Source organism: Adiantum capillus-veneris, chromosome 29 (genome assembly GCF_014529385.1).
Source record: "Adiantum capillus-veneris isolate H3 chromosome 29, ASM1452938v2, whole genome shotgun sequence".
NCBI classification, from domain to species: Eukaryota; Viridiplantae; Streptophyta; class Polypodiopsida; order Polypodiales; family Pteridaceae; genus Adiantum; species Adiantum capillus-veneris.
The window spans coordinates 29,567,206-29,582,813 of NC_140959.1; the positions used below are offsets into that span (position 1 = coordinate 29,567,206).

The 15,608-nt window shown below is 45.7% G+C and overlaps 1 protein-coding gene across 1 annotated transcript in view; it reads left to right on the forward strand.

Annotated features, from left to right (window-relative positions):
- Positions 1–14,940, forward strand: part of LOC147418972 (uncharacterized) — a 101,500-nt gene extending 86,560 nt beyond the window's left edge. The window contains exons 7-13 of the mRNA XM_086506131.1: positions 8,253–8,306; positions 8,515–8,745; positions 8,837–8,957; positions 9,092–9,152; positions 9,253–9,294; positions 13,204–13,272; positions 14,274–14,940. Coding sequence (XP_086362257.1) covers positions 8,253–8,306; positions 8,515–8,745; positions 8,837–8,957; positions 9,092–9,152; positions 9,253–9,294; positions 13,204–13,272; positions 14,274–14,679 — 984 coding nt within the window. The 3' untranslated portion in view covers positions 14,680–14,940. The remainder of the gene's footprint in view (positions 1–8,252; positions 8,307–8,514; positions 8,746–8,836; positions 8,958–9,091; positions 9,153–9,252; positions 9,295–13,203; positions 13,273–14,273) is intronic.
- Positions 14,941–15,608: the final 668 nt, after the last annotated feature.

Sequence of the window (15,608 nt, forward strand, 5' to 3'; positions counted from 1 at the left end):
CTACTAGGAGATACGAGGCCGTTACCACTGCCTATTCAGAGAGGGTTTTGGACCACTGGCCAAAGTTATGAGATATCAGGATCAGAGATGCCTTGGTCTACTTTTATTGGAGTTGCGCAGACATAGGGAGAGCCTCTTGAGGAGACCAGACAGTAGGAGACACTCACAAAGGGAGATCGCTGATTTCTTCAGACTACATACGTGACATTCAGATGAGCAGGCATCACATCAGACTTTAGAGTCCACATGTGCCAGGGGTACACTGACTAACAGGGCCACTGATCTTGGAAGATCCAGACACCCACGACCGCAAGGGTCATCGAGACATCGGTGGAGATTGCATCAGAGGGTCCGGAGTGTTTTGGCACGACATTGGAGACGCCCAGTTAGAGTACTCACTGAGGAGGGCATTGATGAGCTTCACCAATCGACCGATGCTGGATATCATAGGATCCTGATTCTAGCATTTCAGCCTTTCAATTCATTTCATTTCATTTCACTTGAGCTCAATTTAGTTTCAGTTTTCAGTCTTTTACATAGACATTGTAGTACATTCACCATTTGTAAACTCTTTTGTCTCATAGGTCACTTTGGCCTTTTGAAGACGTTAGCTGTGGGTCGAGATCTCCTGCGAGGACGGGCCTTTGCTAAGTGACCCATGTGCCTAAGTGGCTCATCTTCCTAAGTGGCCCATCTGCATGCAAATGAAGCACTGATTCGGGAGACCCCAATACTCCACACTCTGTTTGATCCAACCCCCGCTCACACAAGGCAACAGTATCACCTTCGGGAGGGAGTGTGTGTCTCATACAAGAACCCGCAAAGTAGGTATGGGTGCGGCCTTGGCCACACCTGAAGCTGCAGTGCGCAATGACTGTAGAACTGTCTTGAACATGAAACCAATCCCAGGAAGAAGAGGGAGGTACTCAATCCTTAGGCCTGGGAAGCAGACCGAAATAGGCAAGTTGGCCTCCTCCTCAAGCACATCTGTAGTAGGGTCAAAACCATGCTGCCATCGTCTGTCGAGTTGCTCGGATACCGAGCGGGTTCATCGATATCACCTTGGCCGTCATCTCTGGAGACTCGAACTCTATCTATTAATACCCTCTCCTGAGGATCTAGACATCGGTGATCTTGCCCCTATCGGAGAGGAGTCGGGGCCTGGAGTAAATCCCGAACCTTGCCTTGGGTCGAGTGGCAATGATCTTGCAAATAACCGAGGAGGCTTGCAAACGTTCCACCCCGGCTATCAAGCTCGCTTGCTCTTGTGGCGAAAGAGCAATTTGAAGGGTCGGCTCCGCGGGGTCGTTTGAGGGGGCTTTTGAGGAGTCCCTCTGTGGTGGAGCAGAGGCCGCTATTCTGTGTTTGTTGCTGTCGAGGCAAGAGCGTGTGAGTCGAAACTGACGCCAATAGGCTGCAAACAACCCACTACGAAGGAGGCGAAAGGCAGGAGGAGGAGAGGAGGGCGGCCTGTGGGCAGCGTGCAGGCAGGGAGGGCGTCAAGGCGTGCTGGCGGGCTGGGGCAGCAAGAGCGCGTGGGCAGGGGAAGGCGAGGCGAGAGGGCAGGGGGCAGCGCGAGCTGACCGGCACCAAGGACGGGGCAGCGATGGCGAGGGATATGCGTGAACAATAGCGAGCGCGTTTTTAGTTCCTAAACCCACCCTTCACTTTGCCTCATTCAACTTATGCCAATTTTGTCACTATTTATTTGGGATCCACTTCATAGTTATTATTGATCACCATGCCCTGTGCTATCTGGTTAATAAGCTGCAAGTTGCAGGTTGAGTGTGACGATGTCTACTTCTATTTCAGGAGTCTGATTTCGAGGTGGTCCTCCGTCTCGGCAAGCATCACGTCATGATTGACCACCTCTCTCGCATTCAACAAGTGAAGCAGCTACAGGGATTGCAAATGACTTTCCAGATAGCAGTCTCTTTAAGGTGGATACAACTCCGGAATGGTACGGTGTTATCTTCCATTTGGTATCCACTGGCATGTGCCCAGAGACTGCATCTCCACTGTACAAGAGAAGATTGTTGTTAAGTCTAGACCATTCACTCTGATTGGAGGCCAGCTCTACAAGTCGGGACTAGATGGTTTCCTAAGGCGGTGTTGAAGTTGAGCACCGCTCAAAAAATTCTACAGAGTGGTCTATGGTGGCCCTATGTTTTTCGAGATACAATAGCACATGTCAAAGTTTGTGATGTTTGTCAGCACTATGGACCAAAACCAAGTAAGCAACCCAACCGTCCTCTACAGGTCTCCATGGCATGGTTATGCTTTGAGAGATGGGGCTTAGACTTTGTGGGTCCCATTTCTTCCGCGGCTCAACTAGGTAATCGGAAGTATCTACTTGTGGCTACAGATTATGCAACCAAGTGGGCAGAGGCACTAGCGACAACTGATTGCACTGGCAATACTGTAGCCAAGTTTTTGTATAAAAATATATTGTGCAGGTTTGGATGTCTCCTGGAGATCACTACTGATCGGGATAGTCACTTTGTTAATGAGATGATTTCAACTTTGCTAGCCAACTACAAGATTTCTCGTCGCAATTACCCTAGAGCCAATGGGCGGGTCGAGAGTACAAACAAGGTTCTGATCGCCCTCCTACAAAAATCATGTCATCTCCATCCAGTGTCATGGGCTCAAGCTATCCACGGCACCCTCTGGGTATACCGCACTTCTTGCCACACCCTTTCAACTAGCCTTCAACTTGGAAGCCATAGCTCCATTCGAATTCAACTCAAGATCTTCTCAAGTTGGCAGTCTGCGTTCCAATTCGGGTAGGGACTCTACCTCTGTCTCTTGCCTCTCCCTGTTGGAAGAAAGCCATAGATTCGCTTCCCAGGATCTGCTCTGCAAGCAGAGCAACTTCGTCGCAAAGCATGGCATGATTGTCATATCTGTAAGCCTAAAATAATGCAAGGATCTCTAGTGTTGCTTTATCAAGCTCGATATCAGAAAAAAGTAAAGAAGCTGGTCCCAGTCTGGCAAGAACCATACAGGGTACAATAGATTTTTCCACAGGGTGCGGTACAATTAGCAATTCTAGATGGTGTTTCCTTGCCACACTGGTAAATGGCTCCAGGATCAAATGCTACTACCACTCACTATGTGCCATTAGTTGCAGTTCTCTCTCCACACATATTTAAGCTGAGCATACCTACTCCCTCATTTCAATCTAAATTTACCGAGAGCATTGTGATTTTGCCACCATGTCAACCTATCACAACCGCTTCTATCAATCGTCTCCCAAAAATTCTTTCCCTGACCTTCATCTTATCGAATAGTGTTCTCTCTTATCATTGCATCCATTTGTTGTTCCACGAGTTCTCTCATTGATTTCCCCTCTCTACAATGTGTTCTTGCTTGAAACATTCTGATAAGTTGGCTAATATCTTTATTGAGTTTCAATGGAGTCTGGATCTTGTCAAGAGGTTACTTTTCTCTTTTTCATCCATCAACTTCATTACCCACTTGTCCCTTCTTTTGGCGTATGCCTAGCTGTTGTTTTATTCTTCCTCCCCTACTTGTGGTTTCCATCTCAAATGTGGGATTTAGTTTCTGATCGTTACCCCTCGTGAACCCTGCAATGTCCTAGTCATATTTTCTTTTCCACAGTTTTACAATGCATCTATCTGTTTCTCGTCAGTTCTCTCCTCACCATCCATCTCTCTTGTGGTCTCTAGAAGATATAATTTCCTAAGGCTGATTTAATGTTGTACTCCACCCTCTGGCAATACTACCACAGGACCTCCTGCACCTACCTACCTAATCTCCCCGCCCTTTCCCTCAACCCTTCCCCCATATCCTACTCACCCTCTCAGCTCTCTCCACCTACCCTCGTCCCTCACCATCCCCCCTCGCCCCTACCCACTCCTCTCATCCCTATCCACCCCAGCCTTGCCCCTCTCTACCCCTCGACCCTACCCACTCCAGCCTCGCCCCTCTCTAGTCCCCTCGCCCCTATCCAGCCCCTCTCTCATCCCTCCTCACCCTCGCCCCTACCCACTCCTCCCTCTCTCGTCCCTACCCACCCCCTCCCTCGCCCCTACCCAACCGCTTCAGCCTCGCCCCTATCCAGTGCTCTTGCCCTACCGAGCCCTTCACCCTCGCCCTTATTTATTGCTCTCGTCCCTATCCACTATACAAATTTAGCCCTACTCGCCACGACCCCGTCTCCCTCACGCCCTGCCCTTCAACCTTGTGGTTCCTACTTAGCGATCTCATGCCCTCTCACAGAGAAGATTCTTACCCAATGACCCGGCCCTTTGTCCTCTGCGGCTCCTACTCAGCAGGTTACGCACTAGATTACTCCAGATTTTCGGCTTTGCAGTATCCATAGTCACAGCTATGCAGGTCTATCATAACAACATCTTTACTTATTGATGTATGCTATTGTGGAATCTTCGAAGTAGTCAAAGTACTTGAGTGCACGCTTCTAAGGATACAGTGAGCAGACAAAGTACTCGGCACTCACAGAAACTCACTATGGCTGGTAGAAGTAAGCAAATCTGTAAAAAGACATGGTGAAAGAGGCCCTTGTGTGATAGATGTAGGAGTTCTACTGAGGAAGATGCAGAATACACTAGCCATGGATGGCCTCACAGATCTGTCTTCAAGTGATCACAGTACAAAGCATCTCTAGAGTCCTCGGAGTCAGACGTTGGCTTTGACTTAGACCCTTCTAGCGATGAGGACGAACATCCTGAAGACAAAAAGAAGGCAAACACTCAGGTGCTCAGCCATCAAATCAGCCGGCCTGCAACATCCAAAAGTCAAGCCAAATTCACTTTGAATTTTCACCTACAGCCGCCTCATCCATCCCTTCCAGAAGTTCTATCAAGAGATCAGCTACAAATGCTAGGTCTTACGGCGTTGGCGGATGTAGATCTACCTACTAATGTTCCTATGCATATAGTCCATGAGGTTGTGAAGCTTTTCCCCAAAGTACGGGGTCACACTTACTGCTACATGCATTGGTCAATCTTTGGGGGTCACAAGCTTTCCCTCATTGAAACTGGCTACTAGAACTTACTCACAACTTTCAAAAGATACGACCATTCAGGCATTCTAGGATCTACTTAGTACTGGTCACGCCGACTATGCAAGGAATAAAAAGGTGTGGGCCATTTTCAAGTATTACTTTCTGGTCAGAGATTCTAAAGAATGTAAGGGACGATGTGATGTGCCTACGATGTTCTCTGACTGCGATGGCCTCTACTGCCTGATCCACATTATATCATGTGGCTTTCATCAAATTCTCTATACCTCCTTACAGTCTCGGGCCAAAAGATTTAGAGCTCAAGTGCAATCTGTGCAGTCTAGCTTTCAGTGCTTTGCAGCTCCTATGTTGGCTTGGGTCATTAACATACATGTTAGCCTTGTGGATGTGGATGCGGATATGCAACGTATGCACTCAAAGGCAAAAGGAAAATCTATTGTCCATGCGGAGGATCTACTTAAGAAGAAAAAGAAGAAGAGGGCTAAAGTGGTGAAGGACAGAGTAGAATCCCTACTATCATTGCCAGTATCAGAGAGTCAGCAGCTTCGGGTGGAGCACCCTGCCCGACACTCTTGGCCTACTCCCGCTACTTGTTCTGCTGAGCTGGTGCTATGCTCGGGTGTGTCAAATCACACTATGCATGTTTCTGCTGCGGTTTCTCCAGTGTGTCCCTCTCCCTACTTCTACCATTTTCACTCCTACCACAGTGACTAGCTCCCACATCCCGAGCACCCGCAGCCCACCTGCAGTTGCCTCTTCCCCTATGCATATCTCAGTTACACCCACTTCACCTGTCTCTACTCCACCCACTAGGCATGCTACCAGTTCACCAGCTGTGCGAGCCCTCTCCCACCAGACACTGTTGCGGGATCTTCAACAGTGACGGACTCTACCTCACTCTTTCGGCTATCCGAGGAGATACTGCAAGAGTCTAGATAGGCTATTGCTACCATTGAGCTTGGAGCAAAGCGGTTGGTTGCTACTCACCAGCGCCACTCCGTCACATAGGTAGCTATGGAGGGATCTTTTGTGTCGTAGAGAGCGCGGTTGCGGATAGAGATGCTACTATTTTTGCCTTGCGACATGCATTAAAAGTGAAGTCTCAAACCATTGACGACCTCCGAGCTCGGGTGCAAGGACTTCATGACATGCTACTACACGGACACATGGAGATTTAGCCTCAAGTGGCTAGGGATATGAATGGCCGGAGCCGGGGACACAGGTACAGACTCCCGTTGGATATGCACAACCAGGTATTTCTACACATTGCATGCAACCCTCTACACAGACTCCTGTCGGCGGATATGGTCAGCCTCAGTAGTTTCCATACTATCCTCGGGGGTTTCAGTGCATCCAACACAGTGCGTTCCTTGCGATGGCTTTGCTAGTGCACACCATCATGGCTGTGTTAGTAGACGGTCTGAGTACACTTCGGAACATGTGCTTCCATCCGCTGAGCAGCAGGTGGCTGCTTCAATCACAGGGAGCGAGTTTGTTCAGAGCATGGTCCAGCAGCAGCATCCTCTTACCATCGATTTGATGGCTCCTCCTCCGGAGGTGGATACTTCCGGTGCAGCAGTGGCGACAACTCTTTCCCTTGGGTGACAGGACCGGACTGCTCTGCTCAACTTTCTCTTGTACATATGTAGTGCCTAGTGGTTGCTTTTTGCAGTTTCAGTGTTCCTCTCACCAAGATGAAAGAGTGGTCTTGTGGCAGGCAACCTGTAGCAGGGCTACAATGTCACTGGCACGGGATAGACAGCTGGTTACCGTTGGGTTGTGGAGTCCACACTGGACAGACTTTCGTCTCGGCAGTGACACGTGGCAAGGATACCGGTGGTGGTCTAGTGCACACCATGGCCAAATCACCACCACCACAGTTTGGAGATAGACTTAGCTGGACTGGATATTTTGTGAACTGTTGGTGGCTCTTTATGGTTGTATATATCCGTAGTTCTTTTGTCATTATTATGATCGTCTACTTTGTATGGTCGAGCGTCTTGAGTCTAGCGTCTGGAGTTCAGGCACAGCACGTCTGCACCATCCTTGCAAGTTTGAGCCTCGACACCCCCATTGTACCCGTGAGTTCTGGGCTTGGAGCTGAGTGTGTTGAGTCTGTACTGGCTCATTTGAGTTATTCGGGCCCATGCTGTTCAGGTTCTACTGTTGAGTCGCTGTGTTGCTGTGTTGTTCATCGTTTCAGTGTTTTCCTTCTATTGGAGTGAGGTTTCACGCACATTGCACCGAGGAGCACCCACTATAGAAGAGCACGACACATTATTCTCCGCTACAATCTACCGATTAATAAGGGTACCATACTGAGAGAGCTTTTCGGTGATATTTTTCAAGCCCACCCTTTTGTCCCTGGCTCCTCTTTTTTTACCTCTTCTTCAGGCTCTCCACGCTTCTTCCTCACTATTTCATTGCTTTCTGCTAGACCATTCTTTGGTATGACAAACTCAGGTTTTATACCATTGATGCTTCATCTTCTCTGTAGGCATGGTTGTATTTTCTCTGTCCAAAAATGATCATTTTGGCCCGGATCCAGTCATTACCTCTAGCAGGATCAGATAATTTCTTCTTTGATAGTGGTTTATTTATGCAGTTGTATCCACAGAAACTTACAAGGCCCCCCCCCCCCAATTCCCACCCCAATACACACACACCACCATCGTACATTTCCTAATCTTGAATGTTCCCCATCCCACCCACTCCCCCTTCCAAATTCCATGTCAACTCTGTCTACGTGAGACATTGCACAGAGGTTCCTTAAACTTTCTTCATGTATGGCCTGTGGTCTTTTGATGAATATGAGCTAGAAGAAATGCTAGACTTCCTAGATGTATGCATCTTTGTAATAGATGTTTCAGACTAGAGCAAGCTTTGTCTCTTCCAGAGGATGTTCCAGAAATTCAATTGAGCACAGCTGGGTGGGTTGGAGGGAGGGGGATTAAGTTGCATGAGCGGCTTTACCTTGCATAAGTAGGGTGTGAATGGAGACATACTGTGCAGGGACTGGTGTGGAGATAGGCCGCACTGTCAAGCATATGATCTTTGAAGCCATGTGCAGGATGACAATTTTTATGCGTGAGAGTACGCGAAATAGAGCGCAAGCCTATTTTGAAATCATATTCCACAACTGTTATCCAGCCCATATGTATTTACACTCAAGAAATTCTATCAAGCCTGACTTATACCAGGCTTCGTGTGAGTCCCCACTGACCTGAGCTAATATATTTTGCAGGAGAAAAGGAAGCTTGTGGAGAATAGAAAAGCAGCAGAGTTAAAACTAGAGCAGGTAAGATGAAGTTTGATGTTTCTATTTAATCATGAGGCTGGTAATTTTCACTTCGTCTTCTGAGAGTGTTGCATAATTTTTCAAGTAGGTATTGATAGCTCCTCTGCCCACGAACTTCACATTTTTGTAATGAAGTTTTTGTTTCAGAGCAAGAAATAATGATTATGAGCTCTTCAATGAGCTCTTTTTCTTCATGGGTTGCATGTAGGACCTGATCCAACTGTGGCAAGCCAAGTTGGGCTGTGACTCTTACTCAAGTTCCAGAGATTCGGTTCCAAAGTCTCTGTTCCTAGACTCAAAGTGTAGTTTTTCTCCCACACACATGAACATCAGTATGGAAAAGGACAACTATATTGAAGACCACAATTCTTTATCGAATCCTGAACTTACTGTATCAAAGTCTGATGACACTCAAATTGTTAGGCATGAACTAAAACAGGTTTTAAGCTCTCCAAATCAATCGATCAGATAAATTATGAAACTAGTCTGCTGTTGAATAGAAAATTTAAATACCATTAAGCTCCTTGCAGCATTCTACAGTTTCCGGTGTAGCAAATGCTTTACTGCCTGCACCAAGGCAGAATGTCTCTGTTTGTGTGAAGTTCACTCCAAAGTCATTGTCTATAAATCTTCCAGCACGTGAAAGTCGAGGTACTTTTCAATGATCATGGTGTACCAATAGCTTTCTGCAAGTCCTAGTTATTCTTGATTTCAAAATGTTTACACCTCCAAAATCAATGTTTACTTGGCATAGAACTTATTTGGCAAAAATTTTGTATTGCCAGATAAGGTGAAATTGAAAGAGAAGAAAGTGACAACTTCTGATACTGTTGACATCTCTGAGAGGTGTTAACTGCTCAATAACATTGAGCTCACAAATTTTAAGCGAAACGTGTTGTAATTTTCTATTTTTATGTCCAGTAACCATGCTTGTTTTCTTTTGCAGAGAGCCTTTGTTCTTGCAAGATAAGGGGGACGAGTTTTATTTGTGAGTATTATGCTCTTGGCTCTTCTCTAGTTAGAATAATGTTATCTTAAACAACATTTTTTTGTGTGTACTTGGAGTGGGCTTTTTTTCTTTTCGTTTAATTTTTTCTCTGCCACATTGCGTCGCTTTGCTTGGATGTGCTTGGATGTACCATGTCACATGAGTTAGCCACATCTCACATGAGTTAGCCAAAGGGGATTATTTTGCCAAATGGTGATGGGGCTTTTGAAAGACGCCCATAGTGTAAATATAGCATGCATATAGGATCCACCTAAAAGTACAAAAGGTACAAAATAAATTTACTATAAAATTGAAAGCTCAGAATACTTCATGGGTTTGTGGGTACGAATGACTCATGAGGGGTTGGACGTCTAAGGGTAAGAAACTATTTGCTCAGGAAGTACAATCGTGATCTGCATATATTTAGCTAGATCCATCCAGTACGAAAGTGAGGGTGAAGGATATCATGTATGGGTGGGTAGGGAGTCAAGAGTCCATGGAGAAAATCTGCAAAGACAAAAGCCTACTCCACCCTCGTTTTTCTGGCATGCTGATGTCGTGCTCAAATCTCTTGGATCTCTGTCTGATTTACATCACTAAATCCTAGTACTCAAGGTCACCTGCAGGACCGGGCAACCTTTGCCTGCTGTAGTGTGACTCCTCACTGTCCCCATGAAGAAATTTTGTGAGTTGGGGACTGTCGTTCTCCACTGTAGAGAGTGGGTGACTAGAGAAGTGACTTTGTCTCCGTTCAGTGTATCTCAAGCACGAAGTGTGTGGGATGTCTCGAGAATGCGGTTAGTTTATCGACTCTGCACGCCTCAGAAGCTGCATATCTGCATACATAATGATCCTCACTCTCTACCTTTTTTGGGCATGCCTACAGCTCCTCTTTGCTTTGGGGATACGTGGGGCATTGCCGACCTCAATCTCTAATCTTTTTGATCACACTAGGACATTGTGTGACATGTATGCGTCCATGTATCTTGGTCCTTGTATGAACCCATCCTATATATATATAACCAAAAGACTATCTCTACAAGTCTCCCGTGTGGTGAGAGAACTCGAGAGCCTGAACATGGAGCTAGTCCAGCGTTGTATGCATAGTCCACTAAGTTTGATCCCTGCCACACAATGGGAAGAAAAAACCAACCGTTGTGTCCAAGGCCTCTGCCCCTCTGGCTGCCAGAAACAGAACATGTACTTTGAAACAAGCCGCCTTGAGGACAAGAGAAGAGTCGTCGAGAAAACATGTAAAGTCTTAGTCGAAGAATTCCTAGCGTTGACGGATGTCAAAACCGGTCAGCCCACGCTACCCCTATGGCTGCCAGAAACAGAACATGTACTTTGAAACAAGCCGCCTTGAGCACAGGAGAAGAGTCGTTGAGAAAACATGTAAAGTCATAGTCGAAGAAGTCCTAGCGGTGACGGATGTCAAAACCGGTCAGCCCACGAGGGACTGTCGCAAAAGGGACACCTACACCAAAAGAGGCGTCCACAAGGGCTGCTCCTTTTGCGCCAAGCGGCTCGTGGCAAATGCACTGCCAAGAGACCTCCGAGCTGCCGAAGAGTGGCTTGTCCCCTGGGGCAGCGGCAGGGCATGGGAGGGATCAAGCAACGAGGCGGAAGGACTAGTGGGAGGGACTAGATAGGCAGAGGGGGCGGGTGGAGGAGGTTAAGGTGGAGGCGGAGAAGTGGGGATGGTAGGCGAGGGGGGAGGGGGAGGGATTGGCGGTGGTGAAGCTCAAGTTGAAGGGGCATCCGCCAGCTCATCTTGTTGTAGAGAGTCAAAATGGTTCCCTGTGAGAACCCACTGCTGCTGGCTGACCACCTGGGGTGCCAAACTATCATTCATATCCGTGACGGCGCCGTCCACGAACCTGTTGCTAGTCCTCATCCGCCGCCTCATCCTGCTTCAGAAGAGGTACCCATTTGTGCTCCCTGTGGCTCTGCCTGCTGAGCCTAGTCAGCCTTGGTGGGCCGGGTCTGTGTCGAGAGGGTGTAGTCCTCCGTGGACAGGCCTTCACAAGATGGCCCATCTATCTGCAAGTGATACACTAGTTCGGGAGGCCCAAATACTCCACGCTCTGTCTGATCCAACCACCACTCACCCAAGGAAGTATACCCACCTTCAGGAGTGTGTGTGTCCCTCGAACAAGAACCCGCACAGTGGTAACCTTGCGGCCTTGGGCACAACTGAAGCTGAAGTGCGTGGGTATCCAAGACCGTCCCAAACATGGAACCAATCATGGAAAGTAGGGGGAGGTAATCTCGTCTCAGGCTTGGGAAGAAAACTGAGAAAGGAAGATCTACCTCCTCCTCTAGCACATTTGATGTCGGGTTGAAGTCATGGTGCCACTGTCTGAAATAAGCTCGAGCCGCCCGAAATCAAAATCACTTTGGCTAGAGACTCAAACTTTATCTGATAGTATCTTCTCCCAAGAATCTATATATCAATGATTTTTCCCACTTCGATGAGGAGTTGGGCCTGGAGGAAGTCCCGAGTCTCGCCTCTGTTGGGCCGTGTGCCAACAACCTTGCAAATGACCGAGGTGGCTTGGAGCCGTTCCACCTTGGCCATCAAGCTTGCTTGCTCTTCTGTCGAAACAGCAAGTCGAAGGGTCGGCTCCATGGTGTCGGACGAGGGGGCTTCAGTAGAGTCCCTCTGAGATGGAGCAAGAACCTCCGTTTTGTGTCTGCTCCTATAAAGAGGAGGACGGAGCCATAGATGTAGGCCACCAACAATCCGAAATCAGCCCGCAAGGGCGAAGGGGGATGGAGGGTGGGGGCAATGCGAGACGGGGGGGGGGGGGGGGGGGGGCAGCACGAGGGCAAGGGGAAGCGAGATGGGAGGAGACAGCCAGCAATGAACTCTGTTCGAAAGATCGTGGTCAGCTCCATATCTTGCAACTCTTATTTCGATGGAGGTATATAAGACATCACATCTTTTATGTGGCTTAATATGAGAGTTTTGTCGATATGAGAAACGCTGCCTAGTTGGGAGTGTGCACCGCCTTTGTAGCTTTTATCTCACATTCCTATCTACTCTTGTGTTGAGAAAGAAAACGAAAAAATTGCAGCATGCTCAAAGGTGATGCTTGAAAGAGGACGCGCAATGAGTTTGGTTGAACTATAGGCATAAAATTATAAGGAATGAGTCACTCATAATGAACTTTCTGCACAACCCAAGACAAATCCTTGAACTGTAACGATGAGCACTCTGCTTGTGTATATAAATAATAATGGCAGAATACGTTGAGGAAAACAGGATTTTACTGCTAAACTCAGCTTTGAAATTATGAGCCATGATTTACTGTTTTTACATCTTGACGTTAAGGTTGCAACAAATGTAAGCAACTGAATTGCACCGTATCTAGGTCCTATTTTAGACCCATCAGGGAGATTCTGGAAGATGTTCATCTTTCGGGATAGAGAGACAAATCTTGGGTGGTCTTAGATCACAACCTTAACATGATAGAATCTTGGATTAGAGGAAACTCCAAATATTTCTGTCCTAGGTCTTTCCAGCACAATTGCTTTTCTTGATGCCACAGTTTCTAGATTATCTCCCTTTTGGGCAAAATATAACTCGACAAAGCTGTCAACCTTGTCCACAATTATAATCCTTGTTTATCCAGTATCCTTATGGATATTCTTATTTTAAGCCTTTTATCCGATATTTTTGTTTTTTATCAGCTTGCAGTTTGAAGAAGAAAGTCTGAATAGTTTATTTGGGGCTTGAAATTGGTCCTCCTTTGCCACCATGATGAAATGTATCTTTCTTCTCGGAGATTTACCTACGTGAAAGAATTCTTCAGTCAATCTGTGATAACAAGCTGAAAAGTATTGCAGACTTTTCTAATGAAGCTAAGTGAATCTGAATGTTGCCAATCTATATTTTCTATACAGGAGAAGCGATTTCAGCAGTGCCCTAAATGCATACACAGAAGCCGTGCAAAAGGATCCCTCCTTGTTTCTGTATCCACAGAACTTTTGGGTTATTAAGGAGCTTATAAGCAGTCATCTTCTTATATTTACAGATCAAACGATATCATTTTTTGTAAGCCAATATAAGTTTCTATCATTTTTAGTATCTTCAAACAGTTTTTGTTGTTGATAGTTTTTGAAATTGCAAGTCGTAAACTTTTTTCTTTCCTATAGGTAGGACTGCATCCATAAATTCTTAACAGCTTCTTTGAATATATAATGATATTAACCAGCCTGGCTTAGTGATATCAGCAACTCTTCAATTCTGACCTTCCAGGTTGGACCAGTTTGTCAATAAGTCTTTGGGGATCCTCCATAAGAACAGTCCTATAATTTTCCCCGGCCACTGGGGATTGCCAGCTAGAGGGAGAAAAAGAGAGGTTGTATTCCACATCTTTGAAGCTCAAAATCGGAGGCTAAAGCGTAGAGCATATGATTGGATAGATGGCCATCTAAGCTCTACATTGAGAGTGCACAGGTGGCAATGCCACCTTGTTCTTTATGCTAATGAAGTTTTGAATGCTCTCTTTTGTGCAACTTGCAAAGTTTCTCTCCTCTCTTTGCTACCTAGATCCTACTCTCTACTCTTAATTCTTACATAATTGTATGTTCCATCAAACTGCCTAGGGTTCCCTTTTGCTTTTTTGTAGCATCCCTGAGATGCACATTGCCTTTCTAATATATTTCGACATATATATGACATCTCCCAAGTTGAAGACCTTCATAAAATCTCACTCTGTATTGCAAACTTGGACCGCTTTGGTGGGAAGTAGTTTATGCAATGAAAATGTTCCACATCCATCTAACCTTATTCACAACATGCATATAGAATTATATCTAGATGCTAAATTGTCTCCTTGAAAATTCCTCCATCCAACCCTGTGGGCCCCATTATGCACAACTACCACTTTTAAGGGTTGCCTCATAAGTTGAGAACTGGCATATTGTTTTTCTATCCATTCTACCAGCCAACACCTTAACGTTCTTTGAAGATGTTTTGCAAACCGAGCAGCGTGTTTCTTGCAATCGAAGCAGTTTCATCCATGTATTGAGGACTGCACAACTGCATTGGCTTTGCTACAAGAAAAGAAGATGGAAATGTCAAAGGAACAACAACCGATTCCTGACACCTCCGATGTAAATAAAGTTTCAGTGGTTACAGGTCTTGAAGACTCAGATGGCAGCCAATTCAAAGATTTTGCTCAGGAGAGTTTGAAGCTTTTACAAGACTTTATACACTCAAACGAGAAAACCATGCACAGGTGGTATGACTCAGCGCGAAGGAAAGTTCTCATGAGACGTGGCATCGCTTTATGCAATGTGAAAGAGTTGGCAAAATCCAAGAAAGATATTGATGAGGTTAGTTCTTATAGCGCTAACCATAGCTTTGACTTTTGACTTGCACTTCAAAGTTTCATGTATATACCTGCAACCTCAAGAGTCCTGTGATGCTTGGATATTACAAGGATGTTATCGCTAATTTCACTGTTAAGTGAATGCCTTGCCCAGGTTGCAATCAGCTCAGAAAGTATATGTTCTCTTTTTAAAAATACAAAAAGAACACATTTTAGTTTTCTGGGAAAATTACCAAAATACCTTGAAATTGTGGAAACTCCCAAAATACCCCTCAAATTTCAAAAATTCCCAATATAATATAACCTTGTACTAATTTTTTATGGATTTGCTCCAAATTTTGCATACTTTATTGTTTTCGACGCGATCTATCTTTAATTGTCATAGATAAGAATTTTCACCACCGAGGTCACAAATAGAGGCATTTGTGTCTATAAATATTAACCATTTTATCTAAACTCCTAGTTCTACCATCTTCTGTTGAGAGATAACCAATCTTCATATGAAGATTTGCAAAGAAAAATGTATTCAGAAAAGTTTGCAAGACCAAAAAGGGGTTATTGGTAATCTTGAAAAAATCTAAGGGTATTTTGGAAGTAAATATGAGAGTTATATTGAAAAATTTTGAAATTTGCATGGTATATTGGAAATTTCCACAAATTTCAGGAGTATTTTGGTAGTGTGTCCTAGTTTTTACACTACCCAATGGGCTACATCGCCGCGTAGCAAGGGTACAGTGTCACTTGCACAGGACACGCAGTTAAGGTTATAGTTGGTCTTGGGTTCACACTAGACGGACTCTTGCCTGGGCAGTAATATGTGGGAGATACACGGGTGGTGGTCTAGTCAACACTGTGGCCAGTTCACCACCACCACAGTTTGAAGATAGGAACACGGGATGAACAACAATGCCTGAAGGCAAGTCCAGCTTGTAAGAAACCCCAATTATCTTCTTTGTGATCTGAAAGGGATCA